This window comes from Zosterops lateralis (genome assembly GCF_965231275.1).
Source record: "Zosterops lateralis genome assembly, chromosome: 8".
Classification (NCBI taxonomy): domain Eukaryota; kingdom Metazoa; phylum Chordata; class Aves; order Passeriformes; family Zosteropidae; genus Zosterops; species Zosterops lateralis.
Window position 1 is genome coordinate 14,696,129 of NC_139768.1, and position 25,255 is coordinate 14,721,383.

General features: G+C 40.8%; 1 protein-coding gene across 1 annotated transcript in view; it reads right to left on the reverse strand.

Moving 5' to 3' along the window:
• LCOR (ligand dependent nuclear receptor corepressor) overlaps positions 1-24,781 on the reverse strand; it is a 57,738-nt gene extending 32,957 nt beyond the window's left edge. The window contains exon 1 of the mRNA XM_083866120.1: positions 24,661-24,781. Coding sequence (XP_083722246.1) covers positions 24,661-24,757 — 97 coding nt within the window. The 5' untranslated portion in view covers positions 24,758-24,781. The remainder of the gene's footprint in view (positions 1-24,660) is intronic.
• Positions 24,782-25,255: the final 474 nt, after the last annotated feature.

A 25,255-nucleotide genomic window follows, 5' to 3' on the forward strand; every position in this document is an offset into this window, starting at 1 on the left:
AAGTAACACGGGAATTCTGTCTCTTTCAGAACAAAAATCTATTAAACTTGAATGTTTCAGTCACAAGCATCTTAATAGAAAAGCAACACCAAGCAACAAGGGAGGGGGAAAAAAGTCACAGGACAGTTATTAATATATACTAAGTCTCATGACATGCATATAATTATAAGTTGTGAATATTCTTTTATTCATGCAACAAAATAAAACTCCCATCCACCTATGATGAGGGATCTCATTATCTGGACAGAGACTAATTAAGGACTCCAACTACAAGTTAAATCAACTTTGCTTTAGCTTCTTGGGGAACAAAGAAAAAGCTGTGCATTTCAACCAATTTTTCAAATTTCATGCTTCCCCATTCTTGTTAATGAAACTGCACTGTTCAGGGAGTTACTGCAGACATTCCTGCTCCAGAGGATTCTGGGGACCTTAAATATCAACCTGGTTCTCTAAGAGCAATATAGACACATGCATAAGGAGAAAAGAATTAAGGATGTTAAGGCAGGTACTGTTTAAAAGAACATGTATATCCAAGCTCTGTATAGCAACACACAGCTCTTCTGCAGCTTTTTGCACCAAAACACCTTCTGTTCTCAAGACAGAATACAGATTATCATGTGCTGGGGTCCCTAAACAGGCCCTTGGAGCTCAAGAGAAGAAGATTTCTTTGGCCTTAAGAGTAATGCTTTATTCACTGTGTAACAGCATCTCCAGTAGAGAAGCTTCATTTGAAGCAATCAAGAAGCAACATGCATGTTCTGCCAAACAGTCACTACTTCACTGTTACAGTAACTTACCACTGCAGTAAGCTAAGAAATAAAAAAAGCAGCAAAAAACTACAAAAATTGTTAATAGAAGTGCTTCTGACTGACCATCCATCCTGCAGCACTTAATTAAAATTCCACTACTAGCTTGTAATTTTAATAAAAAAACTGCAGCAGACCATCCTCACTCTTCTCTCCAAGCATCTCTCTCAACCAAGCTATTCCTTTTCCTCTGAGAACTAAGCCTAAGAACATTTTCTCTGATGCAATTCCAAACTCACAGCAAGGCATTTAAAATTTAATGAGCTAAATATGACAGCATAACAACTACATATCAGAACTACAGAGCTGCAATGCACTTGCCTTCACAGCAGAAAAATGCCCTGCCAAACACCCTAGAAGAGGGGAGATCTCTACAAGGAAGAGCAGAGAAGCAAAACAAGTTACCAGCTTGTGATGCAGTGCAAGAAATGGAAACAGGAGACTCTCCATCCAGTGTTGGCGCTCTAACTAGCAGGTTATCTCACTGATTACAAATGAAAATTCAACCCCAAAAAACCAGAAGTGACAAGTTATAAAGCTTGTTGCCAGAGTGCAGAGTATAGCAAAATATGGATCATCTCCCGCTTCCCTCCCACGAGGAGTATTTTTGTGTGTGTGATCTGATACCAGGAAGAGAACTTCACAAAGGCATGCAAACTTCTTATCTCCACTCAAAAGTCTCAGAAGCAGCATTCAAGAGAAGCCAAGGACATTGCAATTGGCTGTCTCAAGATCCCCTCAAGATACAGCAATTGTTCTGGCAGGCTGAGTTCCAATCTTCATATGGCTTTCATATGGATTTGCAGGGGTGAAAGGATCCTCCAATTTGTAGATACTGCATCACTAATCTGGCTAGTTGTTCAAGTCAGGAGTTGTGGGTTTCTGTTTTACATTTTAACTCAAGATCAGGAGGTTTATTGTACAACTATCTGGTTTCCTTCACAGCCAGTCACCACTAATGGAATCTCCTCATGTAAATACTTGCATTTTATTACTTTAGAAAATAAACCAAAAAATACAGACGGCACAAAATAGCAAAGAATTACAACGGCAGAGTTTCAGTAACTACCAACTTTCTATGCATCCTTAATAAATAAAGGTTTTATTTAATGGTAGAATAGGATCTAAATTTTCAAAAAAAGAATTTAACTAAACTAAAACCCAAACAAAAAAAACTAACAATAAAAAATGAAGTGGGATTTACTTTTCAGTATCTCAGTTCAAAGACTGTGCTCTTATTTGTTCAACTTCAAGCTATGGAGTTCCAGCAGGCAACCAGGTACAATTTTCACTGATAATAAACTGTAAGAACTAGCTAGGAAGGTTACAAGCAGATTAGAAGAGTCAAATAGCTCAAGAATAAGAATGCACACCAGCACAAATCAGCATGGACCAAAATATAGAGGCCCAAATATTTCTCAAACTTGAGGCAATTTTTTTTTTATTTCTAATCATGTTGCATTACTTATTGCAGCAAAATAGAACCCTTGAAACTTTTTTCACCATTGGAGACAATCTGTTAATGCTTCACTCCCAAGCAAAGGTAAGGTGGCATTCATTAACTACCACTGTTTATCCCCATATGCCACACTCCTAAGGCACAAACTTAAGAATAGCCTCACAGTAAATGGAATTGATCTGCCTGGAAAATGCCTCCCACAGAAAAGATAGGATTTCCAGCAGCATCAATTCACTGCTCCACTTTATTTCACAGCCACAGTAATGCTCGTACCACAGACCAGCAAAGGCCAGGTGCTGTCAGGAATAACTTGCAACAAACAGGTATAGCAGAGGTCCAAGTCAGTCTAAACCATGGAAGAACCCTTCCTCTCCCACAGAAGCTGCCTATGTGGAAGCACAGGACACCAGTGGCCTCCACCCCAACCTCAAGAGACACTGGCACAGTGCAGAAGCTTTAGAGGCATGAGTTGAACTGGCTGAGATATAAGGTGTGTTTCATACTCCACAACTGTCCTGTTTGAAGAGGGTTGCCTTCCCTCAGCAATTCAGTCCTGCCTGACATTGCTCCCTGTCTGCAACACAATCACCTACTGAAACCACATTAACCGAAATAATTCAAAGCTAAAAAGCAGCCCAGAAAGGGTAGGTACAAGGTGCTGAATCACTTAAACAAGGACTGCCAGCAGAAAAAGCATCTACCAAAGGACAGCTGTGATCTAGAAAACTCCTGGAGTGTGAATCAGTTTCAACTTCTTTACCACAGGAGGTCATTTATACCGTGATTCATTACTCAATTAACTCATTACATTATTCTTTTCTTTCAGCTCTCAAGTTATAGATATCCCTTTCACTATCCCTACAGAGATTTTTCAGATCTATACAGAAATCAGCAAATGGGAATGAAAACATGATCCTGTTCAGGAAACTAAATCACTAGTCATTGAAAATCTGACGACCTTCAATGAATAGACCCATGAAAACAATTGAATATTTCTGAGTTGAGAGGCGAATATACTGAGCTTACCTGTAAAGTAAAAATTTCCAGGAGCATTTTTACTCTGTTATTGTGATTGTAAGTCTGTCCAGTGTAAGTCTGTCTGGTGTAAAACAAACCTCCACAATAAGCCACTACATAATTGCCTCAATGAGCAGTAGACCTTGACTCCAGCTAGCTCACAGCATCCTGAAAAATCTTATAGTATGCAAAGATACACCACTGTATTAAGTCAAGTGATTATTTCACTACACCAGTGAGTATATCTAAATTCTGATTAAGAAGCTAACAAAAGCAAAGAAAGCTCTAGATCATGGAAAGAAAGCTGAATTATGACTACAGTGAATATGAAGCACATCTGATGTTTTGAGAAGGCTTCCTGGAAATTCTGGAAAAGTATCCTTAGCCTTTTCAGATGGACAGCTCAGTTCTGTCTCAAAAGGAAGGATGATCTAGGCAAAATCAGAAGGTGATACAGGCAGCTACACAAAAATGAAATGGTAAATGAAAGCAGGGCAGGGGGTCACAAGTTATATATCTTAAACAAAAGCCCTGAAAACAAATCAACACACAGAGAGAAGTATCTTAACACTGAACCAGCTACAGGGCAGGTTATAGTGACTAATTGTCATCACTGAAGTCACACTTGCAAGTATACATCAAGCAAGGCATTATTCCATGAGACTACAGCACAAGGTGAAAACTCAAAGGAAGCAAAACTAAGCCTAACAATCCTTTCCAGCTTTATGGTTGTTTACACAGAAGTCGTATTAAGAACACAAAAGTACAAAGTAAGCACATGACAACTCTTGCACACAGCAAGAAAGATAGAATTGTATTACTGTTGTTATTCTTGTGCCAATAGAACCAAATACTAACAGAAATATTCTTGGTTATCCTTCAGTCACACCTCAGTTTATGCCTATAAGAAAGAAGCTACACTAAAGAAGCTGCAAGCTCTGATATTTCTCTGGAAACAGAAAAGCATAAGCACAGCTGCTGACAACTTTGTAACAAAATATTACAGCAGAAAAACAATTTGGTGCTGAAATTAACTGCGGGAACTGAAATTGCCAGATGTGATGGAACATTACTCAGTGTAGATGAGAGAGAGTAAACCTTTTCTAAAAAAATAACTACACTCAGATGCAAGAAAGCCACAGTAAATAGCTGTAAAAATGCCTGACCTTTGGGGTTTAGTGAAATTTTCCCAAAGAGCAAGTGACTGATAAATCTCTCACTTTTGATGTCACACAATGTCTACCATCATTTCATGTTGCAACTCTTAAAGTCTTACCAACCTTTTAGCCTCAGACCCACATCACCAATTCAGTAAGCTGAGCTCAGACTGCTTAACCATCAGCATTTCTAATCACACTTTTGACTGGCAATATAAATTACTAAATAAGAACATAGAGAAGATTTTTTTAAAAATCATTTTTGCTTGCCTGATTTCTAGATCGGAACAATTTCCTGGCCTAGTCCAGTTACATCAGCAGGAACAAGTGGCAGGACCAGAGAGGGACATCTTAGACAACACTGCAAAATCAGGATTTGTCCAACTTATTTGTTCACTCTCTCAGACTATCCTTCCCTTATTCAGATTAAAGACAGGTATCTGAAGTAATCACTGAATCAGAACCAAAGATCACAGCCAGAAAAGATCCCTTGGGATTTGGTTGATGCAAAAGTAACATGAGAGTGAACACAAATTTCATGATGGCCATTCAGGATTTCAAAGTTATTCCCAAGTATCTTTTCTGGATAGCTACAGTGAATTTGGTGTCTAACAGTATATTTAACAGCTTATAGTGCATTTAACTCAGTTATACACATAGTAATTTCAGTTCCTATCATCATCTTTAAGTGTTCCCCAAACCAAGCAGTTATGTGCAGCTTTTTGACACTGCTGTCTTCTCCACCTCATTTATTCCAGACCTTCTGGAATTCCTGAAACGTAGCATATATTATTGACCTTTTTTAGTCAAATGCTTAAGCCACTGTACTTGGGTGGAGATTGCCCTATACCCTCACACATTTGTTTTCAATCCAGTTGAAGTTCTTTGCTTCAAAGCATCATTTGTGATCTGAACTTGAGGGAAGACATCAGTCCCATACTTTCTGCACACTGTTTCTCAATGTCATTCTGTTGCAGCAGAATCTCAGGATATGCTAACAGATAAACAAATTACAAGTTTCTAGTCAAGAACATCAAACTGTTACAAAGACAAAACATCTGAAGATGAGATTTCTAAAACAGCCAGTTTTACTCTAATTTTACAGTTAGTATCTCAATAAAAAGGTCTTGGTAAACCTGCTAGACCTGCCTCAGACCTTTTCAAAGAACAAAGTCACTATCATCACTAGAGATGATCAGAAGATCTGAAACCAATTCTTTGATGCTAAGTGAAGAAACACTGGGAGAGCACTCAGCCTTCCAAATCAGAAGCTGGTCTTTTGTTCCAAATCCGAATTAAATTTTCCAGGTAAGCTGGAAATACACAAATCTTCTCAAGCTTGCCCACTCTGTTGTATTGCTAAACTCATCAGAGACTGAAGTATCAGGTACAATCTTTATATGAAGAAATAACAGAAATCCTTCACAATTTTAAGCGCTGCTTTGCTAGAAGCTTCAGCTTTTAAGATCAGTATCACTGTCCACTTATATACAAAGTAGCCCTTTTTGTAACTTCTTAATTGTTCTTTCAGAGCAAAATCTCAGAAATGGATTTCCTAAGCCACAGCTAGGAACTGCCAGCAGTACAGCCATACAAACAGCAAAGGATTTTGATGCAAACTGAGCTTCTTCAGGCTACACTCTAATCATCTGACCCTAAGGGATTAAAAGACTACAGTAGTACTAACAACTATTCAAAGTTTGCTGATGTCTACCACACTTTGTAAATGTCTTCCCTTAAGGTCATTTTTTCCCCTACAGAACTCTTCATACACAAGTTTTTCTAAAAGAAAAAGACTATCATGCACAAATAACGAACAACGTATGGCATAAAGAGGGAACAGTAAATTACTGATGACTGTGTGTGCAAGAAGCATTAATACTACTTCATGTGAGTGCCCTGCTCCCCATTACTATCAGTTTTCTATCTCAGATACTCTGAAAATTATTTCAAATATAGCTAACTTTTCAAAAAAGTTATCTCTGACACCAGAAGTATTTCCAAGTTCAAGGAATATTAGACTTCTAGAACACATTGTAGCAATCATAACACACTTTTCTATAAAACCACAGCAATAATACCAGAGGTAAGAGTGAAGGAAATCAGACACTAAAATAAAATGCAGTGGGATACTAGAACAAGTGTTGCAGAACAACTTGCACTAGTTCTTCTTTTGCCAAAGTAGCCAAGCTAAAGAATTGCAATTTTACCTGGATTTATTACCTATGTACGGAGCTGAATAGTACCAATTAAAATCCAAGCAGAGAAACTATACCTAATCACTTTAAAATCATAGCCAAGAAGGTCAGCAGCAGTTTTAACAAAAGAAATTTGAACCACATGAAGAGAAGGTTCTTTTCATTCACAGAGGAAAAACAACAGAAGCAGACTGGAAAACTAAGGCTGGGGAGGAACCTGCAAAACCCACAGCTCCACAATGAACACTGCATTCAGTATCCTAGTGACTTCAGTATTTCAAAAACTTGCTTATATTAGTGTTCAATAAGTAATTCAGTTAAATACAGTAGTAGTTGAATATATGGAACACTCCAAGAGTAGCCAAGTAAAAACCCCACATTTTTCAAAATAGCACATAGTTTAATGCTGACTTCGTCTTTGAACTGCTAATTAGTTCCATAAAATAACTGACATAACAGAAAACATGCAATATCTCATTTTGCAACAGTGATACAATTACAAAACACATTTTTAAGGAAGCTGTATTATCAAATCTGCAAAATAGGGTTTACTCTTCCAGACAACTGGCTCCTTACTAGTCCCAGAATAATATGACCTGCGATGCAGGGAATCAAAGAAGACTTCAGTATGCAATTTTGGGTTTTGTTTACGCTTATTTGATGCAAGTATTTCTATAGATATTTGAGTATTTCAAGTATTTAAAAATCTCTCTTCATGCATTCAGAAGTCTGAAATGGTCTTTCATAACTATCTTGAACATAGTCTAAAGATTTTATATGTTCATGGATTAACCTACAGTTAATCTTATTACACAAAGAGCCAACATTTTCAAGAATGAGTGCTAAAGCTGTAACACTAAATAAGCTCATTTAAAAAGCAACCCTGAAATTCTTTTTACTTCTGCATCCATTTTAAAGTCACCAATAAACACTAGTCAGACTGCAAAATGTTTCTACCAGCAGGCTTCTGAATATGCATAATGCCAATAAAGTTAATTACATTTAAGAAATAATAGTCTATGTGCAATTAAGATACTGGCAACATTTTAATGCAAAAAAGTTTAAATATACTAACATCCTAGTCTTGGGATATCCAGTCAAGCTACGCAAAGAGATGGGTTTGTCCCTTGCATACTCCCAAATGTGGAAGTAGGATCAGAAACTGGATCTGGAAGAAAGGGTAAACAGCACGTTAGTTAAATTCACAGAGGATACTATGTTCGGAGATGTTGCAAACATTAGTGAAGACAAATACATAAATGACCCAGAGAAAAAATAAAATTGCTTTGGAAACAAAAACATTTACTGAAAAATAACTCCAAACACTCAATGTAGAAGAATCACAAGGATAGCAGAAGAAAATGTAAAATGAAAGGAACCTAAAAGCAGCAACAGTGGACAGTCAGCTAAATATCTGCTTTGAAAGACAGTCTGGAGTTGCAGAGGCACCAAACAGAGCAGGGAAATTAAAGTTCTTTCTACAGTCTTTGAGCCAATAACAATAGCCATCTCTCTGCACAATTGCCAGGGACTGAAAAATTCCCCTTCACACCCAGCAAGTGGAAAGCTCTTCTCAATGGCAAATCAAGTTCTGCAGGAGGTAGGGTTTAATTTTTTTTAAGCAAAGTTAACATACGGTTAGCATAAGCCTACGCAGCAGGCTCTTCCAGTACTTCTGCTGCTTGTGGCTTTGTGCAGAACAGGAGGAAGCTAAGAAAACGAATCCATTTTTACAGGTGCAACTCAACCTTGCATTGTTCAGATTTATTCCTGTGGTCCTTGAGAAAGGAAACCAAAACAGCTAATTCAACTACTAAAAAAAATAACTAAAAAAAAAATCCTTCGCCATTTACTTTTTGCCTTAAATTTACTTTTCCCAAGAATCACATCCACTCATCCATCAAGGCAGATGTCAGCACTATCCAGCTTTAATAGCAAAGATAACACAATAAAGGAGGAAAGCACGGACTCTGCCTTTAGAAAGGATACAAGAGGATCCCCACCCACAGCAGATAAATGTAAATGTAAAAGTTAAAGTAACCAGCATACATCTTCAAGGATTGTCAAGCCTTTGTTTCCAAGAAATATTTCAAACAAACCGAGAACCATTTATTCTGATTCATTCCCAAATTAACAGAAAAGGCTATTTTTGCAGAATTTGTTTCTCTCCATACGAAGGGTTCCATGAGGCAACTGTGTAGATGCCTTATACTCATGACAGTCCACAGAAACAAAAAATGTAAAAAAAAAAAAAAAAAAAAAAAAAAAAAAAAAAAAAAAAAAAAATATTAAAAAACCAAACCCAAACCAAAAGGCAAAATGTCCAACATTGTACCAGAAGCCATCTTTCTGCCTATCATGTTGCTGAATATTAGGAGAAGCTCCAGCATGGAGACTCATGCTCCCATTTATGCATCCCATCATGGCAAGCAAACAGGAGCCTGATGGTTTTCCCTCCTCTTGACAACTGCAAAGCTATGTGATTTCTGAAGAAAGTCATCCTATGCACATCTTCAGCTGCTTGTGATGGCAAGAACAAAACAGCTCCTACCAGTTTGTCTCATCTTTGACAGAAGCTGGTTAGCCCTGTGTATTTCAATGGAGACTGGCTTTATCCCTCAAGCCAAAGGCACAAGAAATGCAGCTTGAGTTTGAACTAATTTAAAACTATAAAGACAGTACAGAAACAAGAATCACATAATTTCATTGAAGAACTCAGTGCATATCAGGAAGATGCAAGGTTTCAGATGTAACAAAATTTAACCTCTGCTTTTTGCACCAGAGGACACTGGTAAAGTATTTCTGTAATCTTTTGCCCCTTTTAAAAGATCAGTGCTAGCATGAGGCAAGATTCATAGAGGCAAACTCCAGATTCAAAGCACAGTCCCCTGAGCAGTAGCAACAGCAGGTTTTACAGCCCTTTCCTTCTGTACTCCATCACTCATTCCTACTCCTACACTGCATCAGTTACACTGGTAGAAGTTCATGAGACTGCAGAAAGGATAAGTGGTTTTGCACACACCCCCCTCACTTCTCTTTTTTCTTAAGCAGTAACTTCTACAAGTTCACCTTGCCTGAGAGTGGCAGTTCAGGGTTAAGGCAAAGGTTTAACTGGTCCAGAATCCCAATTCCAATAAGGGCAAAAGTGTAAGTGGCAACACAAGGAGTTGCCTTAAACAATGCCATCATGAAAAGCATGGCCAGCAAATCACAGAAAACCTCTTTTCAGAAGTAGAAGTGTAGCTGCTGCTTAAGAGTCTGTTAAACAACAGCATGTAATTACTCCAGTCTGTTACATGTGTAACTGCACCGGACTCCTTGAACGTGAAAACCATGAGAGATGCTGGAAAATGAAGGCCTTTTAGAACAGAAAGGAGATAGAGTCAACAATGGGTTTTGGCACAGTGTGCTGCAGAGAACAGGTGAGGAGGAGCAGGACAGACTCATACTCCTGCAGGAGAGGCCACCACACAGATCACACAGCTGGTGTGGAAGGCAGTGGGATCCACTGCTGAACAAGCAGCCAGGATTTATCTGGGAGTGGTTCTTACTCCAGTTCTCTCTTGTGAACACAGAGCTGGCCTGACACAGTCCAGCCATACTTACTGTCAGCCATCAGGAGCTGCTGGCTGATGAATCTCAGATGAACTCGGCACAAGTGCTAACTGCCCTTAGCTTTACCTGCTTTTTCTCCCTAATGACTCCTGCTTGAAAGTAAGCCCTATGACAACATTAAACCTTGTCTTGACACAAAATCCCTAAACCAGCAGTCGTGCTGAATATGCATCCTGACTGGCTGACCAGGTAAAATAAAAAGCCCAGCCCAAACCTATGCATCATTCCCCTGTGGTATGACTGTTTCACTGAAAATGGAAGATACTGCACTAGACCAAGAATGCTTCAAAGTCTGGTGTAATGAGGGGTTGAGGTTCAGGAGGTTCCCATGGCTAGAAATCCACTGTCCCTGCTCTTTGGGAGAACACTGACCCTAAACAAGCTGTTTCAGCACTGGCCCATCTGCCCAGCTGGTATCATAAACCTAAGATGTAAAGTACCCTAGTAGAAATTATTGTCATTTTGTTAAAGCCTGAATTCACAGATTACCCAAAGAGGTTAAGAGAATCCCTTCCTTTAGGCCAACATTCTTTTGAATGCATCTGTTGACTCTAGTTCAAAAGGAGAATTTAGACTACCATTATGTCATAGGAACCAGAGCAAGGAAACACCTATGAGAACAACTACCAGGGGATATAGTTAGATTCCCCTAGTTTAATCCCTGAAAACCACTTTTTGCTAACTAGCAATGACCCTAATGTCCCCATTACAGCATCAGTTTCTCTGTAACTTCCTGTTCATTTTATGAAAAACGTAGTGGATAAAGATCTTTATCTACTCAAGACTTACTGCAACTTGAGGCACACTGACTCCCAAGGAGTAGAATGAGGTTTGCCTGACTCAAGCGCATTAAAGGAGGGTGATAAAAATTAAACAGCAGTAAAATACATGTGCATGCCAAATGTATGATTGCAAAATATACTGCACAAAAACTCTTCACTATGAGAAGCAGAGTAAGAAAACACAAAATTCCACAATTCCTTTATCCCAAGACACTAGAAGACAGATTACTGCAAACTGAAGGTTACTGTAACAGCGAAGTTCATTCTGCAGGGTGTCTTCAATGTTTTGAAGCTACGATTACTGATCACCTGGCACTTTAATCCATGACAAATCCACCTCTCCACCGAAAGAGCTGATCCCACTCATCCTCCCCGCCCCCCCCAGATGCTCACTCATCTCGCATTTGCACAGTAACACGACAAGATGGTTCAGGGATCAGTTTCCTGATCCAGCCCAGCACACATTTACACAAAGTGAGGGCAGTGGCACAAAGGGGGTGGTTTGATCACTCTTCTCCTGCAGCGTTTTAAATCTACACAAAAGTAAAAACTGCTGTGCAACCATGAACTGTGTTTTTATAAGCAAATTCACTTTTACTACTACACATCCTTTGGACATCTATTCTATTTACCTGTGGTAGAACCAAAATCTTTCCTGAATAATGTTATATATTGGTCAGCATTAAACAACTATACTCTCCCATACTGCTCATTTAGGTTAAAAGACATACAATTGTGATTTCTCAGAAATTATGGTAAGAGTTACTCCCCAAACCTGTACTGACTTTAAATGTAACACAAAGTTGCAGTTTGGCAAGGTCCCTAACGTGGATTTGCAGTTTCTTCAAAACCAGGGTGAAATGCTTTGTTACAGTTGCTCTGGCATAACCTCTCCTTTATTTTAAAAAGGAAAGAAGTGTACTTAATATTTCCTACAGCACCTTCTACAAACACTAAACATCACTTTTAGGGACATAAACTATAATCAATAATTTTCAATATTTTTCACCAAAACAGTGATATTGCAAAGAGAGTAATTTCATGCCTTTTCAGAAATCTGACCCTCTAGAAACTCACTTAATGTCATGCAATGCAGTCTAAAAAAATAGCATAATGTTTAACTTAATTCTGGACAAAGAATAACTCATGGCTCAAAAGCCAACAGTAATTTTATTAGATATTCTTGAGGACCACTTTCAGTTAATTTCCTTTAAAAAAAAAAAGATTCAGAGAACCTATCTAGGCACATCCCTATGCTGTCCTAAAATTTAACTCTTTAACTGAAAACAGTATGTTTTTGGATTAGCTTTTTCATGGTGACTTCCATTTGACTTTTAAGCTTAAAACAACAAAAACAAAACCAAACAATTAAAATAAACAACCAAACAAAAAAACCAAAACAAACCCACCAGAACCTGGCTGCCTTCTCCCACCAGTGCATACCCAAACACCGTCCCCTGAAGTTTCACATTAGAACTTTAATAAGCAAAGGCTTCAAAAGAAAATGCTTTTCTCTTTGATGGGAAGATCAAGCAGTTAGTACCTGAAACTATTTTTTCTCTGAAGTGAGAAATATATTGCCCATTCCCCAAAAATGCTTTAAGATGTATTTGGAAGAGTTTAGTCCTTACACAGCTACTAAAGCTGATTATCTCCTTTTCTGAAAGTACTCTTTGTGAAGTTTGACCCTCATTTATGCTAAATCTGAGACATCTAGTTTTGATGGTAGTTCCAAAAAGAAAAAACCTTAGGATATTTCAAGGCTATGAAATATCCTTGAAGTTCATTTTCATCTCTTCTTCCCCTCAAAAGGCACTAACAGGGAGGAGCCACCTGAGTTAAAGAATGCCTTACCAAGGAGTTTAAAAGCCCACAGACAAGTATTTTACATGTCATTTTGAAAACAAGAGTAAGCTTATGACCTTCTGTGAGGTCATCTGAAGCAAGAGATCAATTTCTTAAGACCACCTGACTCAAGCTGCTTTAGACCCCAGCCCTACATGAGCGTGGACTGACAGCAGAGGGTGAGGCAGCTATTGCACTACAGCCAAAGCACATTTGCACTCTGGCTGCCACGCTGACAGAAAGCAGGAATTAGCCCTCAGGAGAGCCTCACTTGTCACCACAAGGTGCTCCAGCAGGCACTGGTGTCCTTTCGCTGCCGCTGAGAACAGACGGTTCCCAGCTCAGAGACAAGGACAGCCCTCACAGGGATTCCTCCACACACCCACATCCATGGCTCTCCTTCTGGCCCACTCACAACTAAGGTCCCACAGCCTCTGTTCACACTGACCTGCGACTTCTCATCAGAGTCAAGGCTTATTAAACCTTGCCTTCACAACCCAGCTTAAAAACAGACCAAACAGAGCTACACCAGCAAAACTATGGGGCAGCAAACCAGTGTTCAGAGCATGATTTATTTATTTATTAAAGAAATTTCTGACACCCCCAACAGAATCTCAAAACTGCACAATAAATTCAGCACTCTTAACCCTTCACGTCTGCTAGTACAAACCAACTCAGAAATTAGCTCTGCTTGCTGCTTACCAGCAGAATCATGAAGACCTCCCTAGGCAGCACCATGGCATGCTGAGAGTAAAGATCCATCTGCCTTAAGGATGAGATCAGAGGATTGCTTATCTCTTTCCCCCAACTGAACAGGAAATTCTCCTTCCCTTACAGCAATGGAAAGCCCTCCAACTTTCAGACAATAGAAAGACAGACAAGAAAGAACATCAAGAGGGATATAGGGTTGGGATGCTGAAATGCCCACAAACATGATAAGCAGAAGGTGCCGATTTCTTGGGAAAAAGTGTTTTTGCATAGACTTTTTTTTTTTTTAAGTAGGTTTAGTAGTTTTAGTCCTAAGGGGAAAAAAGTTTCCAAAAATAACTGCTTACTTTCTGAAGTTTGTGAGGTGTCATCACAGGCGCATTTAACTGCTAAAGTTCATCACCATGCCAGTAAGTATAGACCAAAGCAGCTGTGATCGACTTCTTGATACACGCCTTCCTCTCAGGCACCTCCCATTATATACCGAGCTGTGTAAGGCATTTCCTATCCCAGGGCCGGGAGCAGTCCTTGGGCTACAAGGAGTTGAGAAAATGTAAAGCCTTGTCTGCTGTTCTTATCTGGAGCACAGAATTCACTTCAAAGTACAAGCAGCAGAAAGATACAAATTCAAGATTAGTCACAGGCAAACAGATGATTTAGGAACAAGAACCAATCTGTCATAGGAAACAAGTGCAGCCTCCATGGCAAAGTCGACTACAGTTCTGCAACATCTTTAATTTATGAAGTCAAATTTTAATCTATTTTAAAACTGAGTAACTTGTTGAGGAGAGTAACCTCTGAACTCTATTCCATTTTGTTCTGTTTGCATGCCCAAACTGTGACCTCAGCTATGGTTCTAGCAAAAAGAGTCAGGTGGACAGTGGCCAGGATGGAGACTATTTGGGTTTTCATACCCAGAACAGCAGCGCACCAAGGGATTACCAAACAGCTTAGCGTCCACCCCATACTTCAAATGCCTTATAGTCATTAAAATAAATAAATCCATGTCCTCTTGAGACCCCAAAGGTGGTTTACCTCTTGTTTCAGGGTATCTGCCAATGTACTGCATGGAGACTACATCAGTTTATGCTCAAGCCTGCATATTTAAAGTTCCTTTTACAACCATGTAAGGGAGGAATGCAATGAAATCTTTGAATCTAACACAAACTAGCAGGAGTTTGGCCTTCGTAGCAAGATTCTTGGTAGGGAAAATACAGAAGCTCTACATTCATGGAGAGCAGTTCTGTAAACAGACCTACCTAACGCCACTCTAACCTTTCCTTAGAAGTCAGCTTTCAAGTTGAAGTTTTCCAGACTTAGTATTCTCCATGATATCCATTTTTGGATAAAATATACTTTTAAATAGCAAAGTGTGAGAAGAGGAAGCAAAGATAAAAATCAATCCTAATCTAATGGATCACTAAGTATCAGCTCATACTCCTTAACACCTACAGCCACTTTGGAAAGGCAAAAGAGCCCTCATTTACAAATCATTTAGAGCAGTAATTTTCAAATTGTGAAATCCTGAAAAGCATAAAAACCCCACGCAATTTAAACTATTGGCAATAGCCTTGTTTTTCCACAGTTGCTTCTTGCCAACTTCAGATTGAAAAACACTGATTTAAGAGAGCTCTGGCAAAACAGTTCCTCTCTCAATGGTTTAGGCTTTTTCAAGATCTAAATGCAGCATCCCTGCTGAATTCAAAAGACCATATGCAAAATGGACCTCTGCATGGCCTATGTCAACTGAGCACTAAAGCCATTCATTCCCAAATGGCTGCACATCACTCAAGGCAAACTGCAGAGGCAAGACCAAGGCATTACATTTCGTGAGGAGTTTACAAAAATACTCCTGTAAGATCCAAGAAGTAGGTTCTAATAGCATCTTACCGTACAGTTCCAGATGATTACGTTTTTCTTATTTTGTATGAATGCACAGGATTGACAAGGATGACAAGAAAAGTATAAAAAACCAAGAGAAATGTGTGGGCAGTAGTTAGGCATTTATCCAGAAATACCAAATTTAGTGTTATACTTGATACAATTTTGCCCATCAAGTAGAAGTCAGAATAAACTAAACATTCATGGGAAATATTTCTGGAAAAAACTACCCTTTCCCCCTCCAAGAGATTTTGACATTTGGTTTTGATGAAAACTCAGTGCATTTGTCTTATAGAACACATTCTGCAATATGGATACTCATCTAAACCTACAAATAACTAATACTTCATACTTGGTTTTTCCCTCACATGTTTTCATCCTTTTCTCAATCTTGTAATATTTTGAAAGATAGTAAGGTACAGCATGCAGATAAAGAATAACCACTAAGGTCACTGAAACTTTCCATTTCCAGTTGAATAAGAGCACAACTTTTCCAAAGGACATTTAAAACCAGCAGGGAACACTCCCCTTACCTAGCAAAGAGGACAGTTAGATCAAGAAATTATCATTGACACAAAAGTATAGTAGGTTTTTTTAAGATAAGCTTTTTCATTGTTTGTTTGGAAGTGAACCCTGTCAGATGATATTTTTCTTTTATAAGATAAAAGTGAGACCCTTGAGAGAAACCCCAAAGAGAGATTCTGGTATCATATAAACTTAAGTTTCACTAATGACTTTAAAATAGGAGAGAAAGCTGAGGATAAGGTAACAATGTTCTTCCTGTTCTGAAGGATGTAAATGGAACCACTGCTTTAAGAAGATTGCTTTTAAGTTTATTTAGATCAGAAAAGGACCTCCATGCTTTCCAATTCTCTCACTTTTGCAAAGTGAAATAGAAGCATCCAATTCTGCAAAAATTTTCTTTATGCAAAGGATACAATAGCATATTTTCAGAAACACATCTACAGATGTGATCTAAAGACCATGATAAACCATCACCTAGACAGCAGCTCTCATCATTTTGCCACAATGACAAATCTTAACCCAAGGGATGACCAAACTTGAGACAAAGCTCTGCTGTAACACTAGATCATCTTCAACTTGTTCATGGCATTCAGTGAGGACCAAATAACTCCCCAAAAAGGCAAGAAGTAAGCCAGGTTGATATTTAAACCAAAGCAAATCCATTTTCTGCATACAAATATATAAAAATACTTCTCTAGAAGCCCAAGACTACAGGACACAAGGCTGAGAGGACTCTTCCAATCACAAGACTCCCCATATGAAGTGCACAAGCACATTACTCCATTCCTCTGACTAATCTGTGACAAAGCCTCAAAACTGACCTGCAAGTTAGTCTGCACATTATGCACAATCAGACCACCAAAGAGCTTTGTGTTTGTGAACGGCTGTGGAGAGTTTAACAGCTGTGGGACTAACCTGTCCTTGCAAGACTGCAGGCTGAACTCAAAAGCTTATTACACAGGTACATGGCAAGCTGCCTCCTGTCACACAAACAGCAGCAAAGGGAACCAAACAGACTCATTACAGACACTCCAACGAGCACAGGGAAAGGCGACCCAGCACTAACAAATGGCCATGAAGTATTAGAGTGGGGAATTACAGGCTGTGGGCTGAAGCTTTCACATCCTTTTGTTAGGGCAAGCAACAAAAAGAGAAATAAAAAAATTAAGAAGTCTGACTCTTGACTACTGTTCCTCTTCCTATTCCGGCAGTTACTCCATTTTCAAAACGACCACCACCCCTGCAGCAGCAGAGGGCAAAGGACATCAGATGGACTCACCTCTCCAGTTACACACTGAAACACCTCCAGTATAGGTGCATGCAAAAAGCAATCAAAGACAACTAGGAAAGTTTTCATTAGTAAACTCAGCTCAAGAGTTAAGATTGTTTGGTGGCCTCTGATGTCTTTCCACACTGCTGGATTCAGCTTCTGAAAGCTTCCTTTGTTAATGAATACTAGGCTCTTGTCCAGTCCTCTTTTCTCCCCCTCTACTCCCTCCCATAAAATATCATGGTCCTCAGGGCATAAGGAACATCCTTTGTCTTCCTGCAAGTCTTCCCCTGTGCAACCACTTTTCCACCCTTCCTAGAAAATAAGAGAGAAGCACCATCCTTTCTCTTCTCTGTAAGAAGAGTGGAAAAAACAGATGGAGACATCATCTACTAGCAATTTTACCATAGAGGAACTGGTGTCCTGCAGAAACGTTGCAAAACCATAACCTCGACTTCATCTTTCACGTGTCAGCAGCATGGATGTGTAACTCAAATCTCATATTTAGAGAGTTCAATTTTTTTGTCAACTCACCATAAAGAGCACGTGATACTACACACAACATGAAAGGTGAACTAAATCTGCCAAACAAGGTAAATTACTTAAAAATATCCAGAGAAATAAAAATAAGGCATTCTTTGAGAGAAAAAGAAAGAAGCTGAAGCTCTCATTTCCCAAAATGGCCACATAGATTTATCAGAGAGAAATGAGAAACCCCAGAGGCTTGCAGAGATATGGGGAGAGGAGGCATAAAGCTGCAACTTATTAAAGAGGAACTGGTTAGGAAAGCAAAGCCCACAGTACATTATCAGGGAGGGAGCATGAAGAGGGAGATTGAAGCAATCTTCCTGCTTCTGCAGTGAACATGAAGCACAAAAAAATTAACACCTACTCAGTGAAAGATGTATTTTTGCATGTGTGACAATACCAGTTGAATAGTCTCAACTCCTCATTCTCTGCCTCTTCTTCCTCTGCAGATGTTGTAGCAAAAAAAAAAGAAAAAAAAGATTGTTTTCCAGTCAGGTCTACTAAGGGAACTGATTCACCAGGCTGCCACACATAGTTGTGCTTGAACAGAGGGGACTATTTAAGCCAGTTTAGACAGCACTACTGTCAAACATAACCACAGCCTGTAGCATGGTTACAAGAAACAAGATACAAACTAGAAGACTCTGTAAGACTCTGTGCCTTTGGAATAGACTATTCTACCCACTTCCCTTCCCCCCACAGATGTGATCCCATCGAGTGCTGCAGACAGCTCTCCTGATCATCTTATTCCCAGCTAGGATGACTCAGGTTACTGCACATCACCAGAAGATTAGCTGGTTTTGCAGACTTCTGACAGTTTAGTAAAAATAACCACTAATGCCCCCTCTAGTCACAGGCAGACCCTAAATTGGCTTTGCCCATCCTATCCAACCCAGCCCTAAGAAAATCCCAAAAGCTTTGTATTTCTCAGAGAGTTATAAATACCCATCCTGGGAACCTTTGAGAACCAAAGCCTCTTAAGAGTGAAAACATGTATACACAGAAGGGTGAGGAAGAGGACTGGAAAGTCTCCTGTAAAATACTGCAGTAGTGTTTGCTCTGCCCCAACCCGTAAGACAGGGCTAATATTCTTTAACCTATTAAACGCCTGTTTTTCCTCAAACCTTGCCTAAACTGACTTTAGCAGGTATTCTCATTGTGATTTTACAGCAGCAATGAAAGAACAAGTTCTCAGACAAAAACAAACAAGGAAACAAAAACCAAAACCAAGCAAACCCCCCAAAGCCCATAAAGACACATGACAGTACTTGCCTGGATGTACAATAGCCTAAGAGGGCAGACTGTTGAGTCACAAAAGTACCACGCAATGAGGATTTAGAAAACTGGGCACGGAAATTGAGATTTTTTTAAATCACCCATTATTAATTAAAGTGCAGTTACTGGACTTGTATACACAACAGCATTGAGATTATCATCAACGTATGGCACAAAGTGTCAAGAAAAATTCTGGAACACTCCTTCAAGTATTCTTTTAAAATGGTACTGTACCACAAAGCTGTAAATCTGTAATATACTCATCCCAACATAAATGCTAAAAAAGGCAGATTATTACTATTTTCTACATGCATGGAATGGATTACTGTAATTCATTTTGGAAGTTCTCTTAGAGTAGATGAATTCTGAATGTTATTATTTCTTAGTTTAAAAGTCCAAATGCCTATACTTCCTGCTGGACAAACATATCCCAAGAAAGAAACATCCCACCTTGCAACGATTGTTATTACCTCACACAAATTAAAACACACTTTTATTGAAATGTTAAAAAAACCCCAAATTATTAGGCCTAGGCTGAAATTTCATGTCAGAGGCATCAGAAGATCTCAAGATGGTATAACTCAGAGTGAGTATCAATACTCTTTTTGAGTATACTTTTGTTTGATTAACATCGTCCCTGAAAGGATAGAAGTTATTCTTCACATGCAAGCAATGAAACAAGGGCAAATCCAGAATGATTTGTAGTGAATTCAAAGAGGTATTTGGAACAGATCTAGATTCTAAATTCATCCCCCACAGTTCAACTTCTACAGTTTTTCAGACACATATCATCCTTCCATGCACATTTAAAGTAAAGCTAAAAATCAAACTGTAAATTTTACTCCTTCAAACTAAGGATTTTTACTTTTAAATGATAGTTCCCTCAATCTTTTCCAGGCATAACTTTGTAATAAAAGGGTGATTTTTCTTCCCTCTATTCATACTGCCAACAAGCAGAAATGCTGAAGCACAGAACAGATCTTCCTGAACAAGCCTTCAGCTGCAATACTGCAGAACTGCTGCACAATGGATTTATATTAATAAAAGAAGCCACAAGCTGCAGCTACATTGCAAGCAGGTTGAGGTAAGGCAAATAGTACCACTCACACATTTGCTGGGGACAAGCCTGGGGGTGTATCTAAAACAAATATCATTATAGAACAGTCCTACATTTAAACTTTAACTTGCCTTTTATTATTATTTTTCATCAACATCATGGCTATAATAAGCTTTCTCACTTTGGAACAAAGAAATACAATCTGACCTTTGAACTAGAACTACGTTAAACACTTGAAGACTCGAGCCTACTTCCAAAACAAGATAACACAGCTAACTGTTTGGAAGCAGCAGCTACTTCATATCACACACACAGGCTGGAGCTATACAGGAGCCATAATTAAGATAAGAAAAGTAATAAAGATTTCAGAATTATTCAACTGTTATACACCTTCTTTTGATTATTATTATTATATCCTAACACTTCCTGATGTATCATATTTCTCCCTCAGAATCCACACTTTAATCCTAACTATCCAAGGTCACAGAAGACCACCACCATACAACAAACTAAACAGAAAAAGATCAGATACTTAAGTTGCAGTATTTAATCAGCAACAATAACTTAAAAAAAAATATGGAAATTACTTCAGCTTATTTTGACAGCATAACAGCTAAGCAGCTTTTCAATGCTGGCAGAGCTCAAGATGATTCAAAATTTTATGAGAATGTTACAGGTTTTCCCTTGAAATCCTCATTTTGCTCCCAAAACTAGGATCACTGCTGAAGAGTAGTGAACCATTCCCTCCCTGCCCCCACACCCCCAGCACAGACCATAATTCAGTCAGGGAGTCTCCAAGAGTACAGCTAATATTTAACAAAGGGCCAAGCATCACCAGCTAGAAGAAATGCATGCGATCACCTCACACTACTCCAGTGATCACGCAGCATTGCCATGCCATTAACTGCCTGTATAAAAGGTGTCAGGAGGGTTTCAGGGATCTGTGGGTGATTTCCTTCCTCAAACTCTCCATTCCTTAGCAGATCCAATCTCATCGACCATTTAAAATTCAGCAAGTGCCTGAACACAAGATGATTATAGTCTAGGAGAAGGAAAAAAAAAATTAAAATTGCCACATGCCTTTGTCTAGGTATCTGCTTCTGACCACTGCAAATGATGTTAACACTCGACTGGTACAGAGAACACATATGTTAGCATCAAGCAGTCATCATCTGGCACATTGTGTGTCTACAAAGTCCTACCAGGGCATCAAGATCCAGGTGCCAGTCCCAGCTACCCCTGCTCTGTGGTTCCACAGTCCCATTTCAGCTCCTGCTAAGAGAGCTCAGACACCCCTTCTCCAACTTCCTTCCACCTCCAGGCCGTGGCATTGCTGCTCCCGTAATTTCACCACTGATAACAGAACTGCTCACAGACCTACGCTCCACCAGCCTCGCCATCTCCCTCCTCACAAAAAGGGGATGAAATGCATGACAACAAAGGAAGGTTTCAGCCAGATCAGTTCCCTGAACTATCTCCCACAGAAAACCACAGTAGGACAACCAAAGATGACACTCCTGACACTCTGTGACACTTCAAACTTATCTGTATCTCTGCTGCCTTGTTCTCACCCTTTTCCACCAGCTTTGCATTCTCACAGCCTTCCCTTGTGCTAGTGCTGGTATTTCCTCGACCTGCCAGCCAGTTTGGGGAGCTATACCAGCAGAAGATTATTCTACTCCCTCCAAAAGATGTTTTCTGCCAGCACTGCTCCCCTGAATTGGCTCCTTGTGGGCAGGTGGTCTGTCAGCCCCTCTGTGGTTTTGCTCCCTTATGAGCACAGGCTTAGTTTGACAAATTGCCATGAACCCACAGTCCAAAGGAGCAGCCAACTGCAGAAGCAAGAAACAAGAGGGGAAAGTGAATTACTTAAGCCATTTTTATTGCCAAATGCACTAGTTCAAACCACAGGTATATTTTTTCTGAATGCCACATGGTGTGGTATTAGAATGACTTTTCAGGGAATTATGTTAACGCAGAAAATCCCACACACCTCATTTGCTTTCAGAACTAAATATGAATGAGTATTTCTGATTACTACAAGAAAGATTTTCCCATACTGATACATAAATATTGGAAAGCAGAGTGTTTATTACAAGAAGAAATTCTCAAAGACTTCAACAAACAGCCAAGGTGAAACAGAACACAACATAATTTAACATTCTACTTCCAAATCTCACGGAATATTGTCAAAATTTACTTTAAAAGATGACAGAGGTATATTTAGAGCCAGGGGTTAAGATCACAACATAATTCAGCCGGAGATCCTGGGCAAGTGCAATAAACCTTCTATAATTTTATAAAAATATGAAAACAAAAAAGGTAACAATTAACATATTTACATGACCCAACAATTCATGCAAGATTCATATGAGGAACGAGACAGGTCCTGAAACCTCATAAAGCTGATCATTTTGAAGCTGAAACTATTTATGACATAGTGCCATCAAGATAAAAGTCACAGAGCACTGTTACACTTTGGACTTTATTTCTTAAAATGGTTTTGTACTTTACCTCCAAAAAAACCCCAATCAATTCTGTGCTTAAAAGCATTCTCACTATCCTTTGTTAAACTCACAGAGGGACTTTCAGCGAGGGAGATCTTTGAGGAAGAAAATGTATCAAATTTAGGTATGAGGAAGAGATATGCAAGAGACAAGGGGAGGAAGCAACTTCACCAGAAGCTGGCAATTTAAATGGCTTTAGGGAAATGGAACAGGGTGTGTATTAATGGGGGTGGAGGTGGGGTGTTTGTTTTAAGTTTTAGCACTTAGGGTTGCTAAGAACTTCAACAACGCAGTGTTTTCCTTGAGTCTGTACATGAAAACTTCTCTAGCACCAGGATTTACCCAAAGAGCAGCACAATGAATAGATACAATTCTTCCATTTCACCCCAACACAATATCTTCAACAGCAACTTTGAAACTGTCCTTTTACGGGGTTTTTTTTTTCCTTTCTTTTTTCTTCCCTCCAAATTTACTCCTCACAGCTATCGAGTTAAACCCTGAGCAGTAGGACAGCTCCACTGGAGGATTCAAGGACCCGGTGCTAGAGCAACAGGGATTGAGAGGAAGACAAGATGACATTCTGCAAATAGGGAGTTTAGAAAGGACTGGAACAGCTGAACCCCAGCAGCTCGAGGTAAGAGGAATTGAGAAAAGGAGATAGAAGTAAAATAAGTCTGGTTCAAGAAGAGGCGGAATGAAATGCAGCAGAGATAGAACCAAAATAAAACCCCACAAACTGACTCTAGAAATATCAATTATTCGCTGGAAAGAAAACCCAACACTTTCGTGTAGAGTGAGTTTCTCAGTGACATATTGCCCTTCAGTCGCCTTATGCATAAAACAAATTAATTGCTTGAATTAATCTGAAGTTAACAAGTATCTAGAGCACACTTTTATATTACAGAAATTTCAACATTCGGATGAAGCCAAAAATATACACAGCAGTTACACGTCCTGGCGTAACCAAAAATGGTGTTTCAAATCCCTGATAATGAACTGGGATGCTGAGCTAACTGACAATAAGAGGTTTAACTCTGCACACAAGGAACTAAAGTGAATCTGTGACTGTTATTACAGATTACCTATGCTGAGCAGTCACTGGCAGATTACGGCCATGTTTGCATATTTAAAAATAAAACGAGGATTTGTGCTCAATTAGAAACAGAAGGCCAAACAAGATGAACATACCGATGTTCGAGACGGGGATTTTTAAGATTACTCTGCAAGTTCACAGTCTACTGTTCTCAAACCTTTTTTATTTGGAGACACACACTGGCCTAGAGCTGACATTTATGTGAATGTTGGGACTCATAGAAAAGGTCTCAATTTCCTACTAAGGAAAGAGAAAAGGGCAAAATCTGTATTTTGAATGGAAAAAGTTACTCGAGATGAAAAGGACTTCTTTTTCAAAACCCCAAACATTCGACTGCAAGGAGCCTACCCAACAAGGAGAGGAGGAGGGAAAAAAAAAAAAAAAAAAAAAAAAAAAGGAGGTGGGGGGAGAACAGAAAAGCAATCACACATCCTTTTAACCCCGCAGCCCCGCTCCGGATTCACGGCGTCAATCCGGCACCGCGATCCACAACTTTCCGCCTCCCCGCCGCTCCTCCCGCCGGCTCCGCGCCCTCGCTGGCTCCCTCCCTCCCGCCTGGCCGGGCCGGGGGCAGGGGGCCGGCTCGGGCTCGCCGCGGGCAGTGACAGGTGGGCCGCTCCCCGCCGCCGGGCGCGGCCCCGCCGTAAACAAGTTTGAAGGGGCCGCGGCCGGGCCGGGCCGTGCCGAGCGGGGAGGAGCGGGCGCGGCGCTGACAGGGGCCGCACAAAAGGGCAGGGCAGGACCCCCCTCCCGGCTCCCCCCCTTCGGCGCAGGGCGGGGCCCGGCCCGGCGCGGCGCCTCACGGCGGCCGGCGGGGAGGGGGAGCGGGGCGGGCCCGCAGGCCGCGGCGCCGCTCGCCTCACGGCCCCCGCTCCGGCGGAGCCTCCCGCCGCCGCGGGGCCCAGCCCGGCCTCCCCGCCGCGCCGCCGTCCCTCACCTACACAGTGAATGAGCTTGTGTCGCCACGAATCGAGCTGGTGGCGGACGCCGCGCCTCTGGATGGAGCACTGCTGCCGCCCGCACGGGCTCGCCATCTTCTGGGCGGGGGCGGGGCGGGGGCGGCGGCGGCCGGCGGGGCGGGGGGAGGGAGGGAGGGCCGCGCGCGCCGCGCTCGGACACGCCCACCCGCGCTCGGCGCCCGCCCCGCCCCGCGCATGCGCCGCCAGCGGCTCGCACGTGCGGTAGCGCCGCACCCGTCCGCTAGGAGGCGCTGTGCAAGCCCCGACCGTTCGTGAGGGAGCGAGAACGCCCTGCGGGGTCACCGTGTCCTGAGGGGACATCATCCCTCCGCCGAGGGGTCACCGTGTCCTGAGGGGTCACTGTGTCCTGAGGGGACATCATCCCTCCGCTGAGGGGTCACCGTGTCCTGAGGGGTCACTGTGTCCTGAGGGAACGGCGCACCGTGTCCTGAGGGGACATCACACCCCTGAGGGGTCACTGTGTCCTGAGGGGACATCATCCCACCACCGAGGGGTCATTGTGTCCTGAGGGAATGTGGCACCCATGAAGGGGCCCCGTGTCCTGAGGGGACA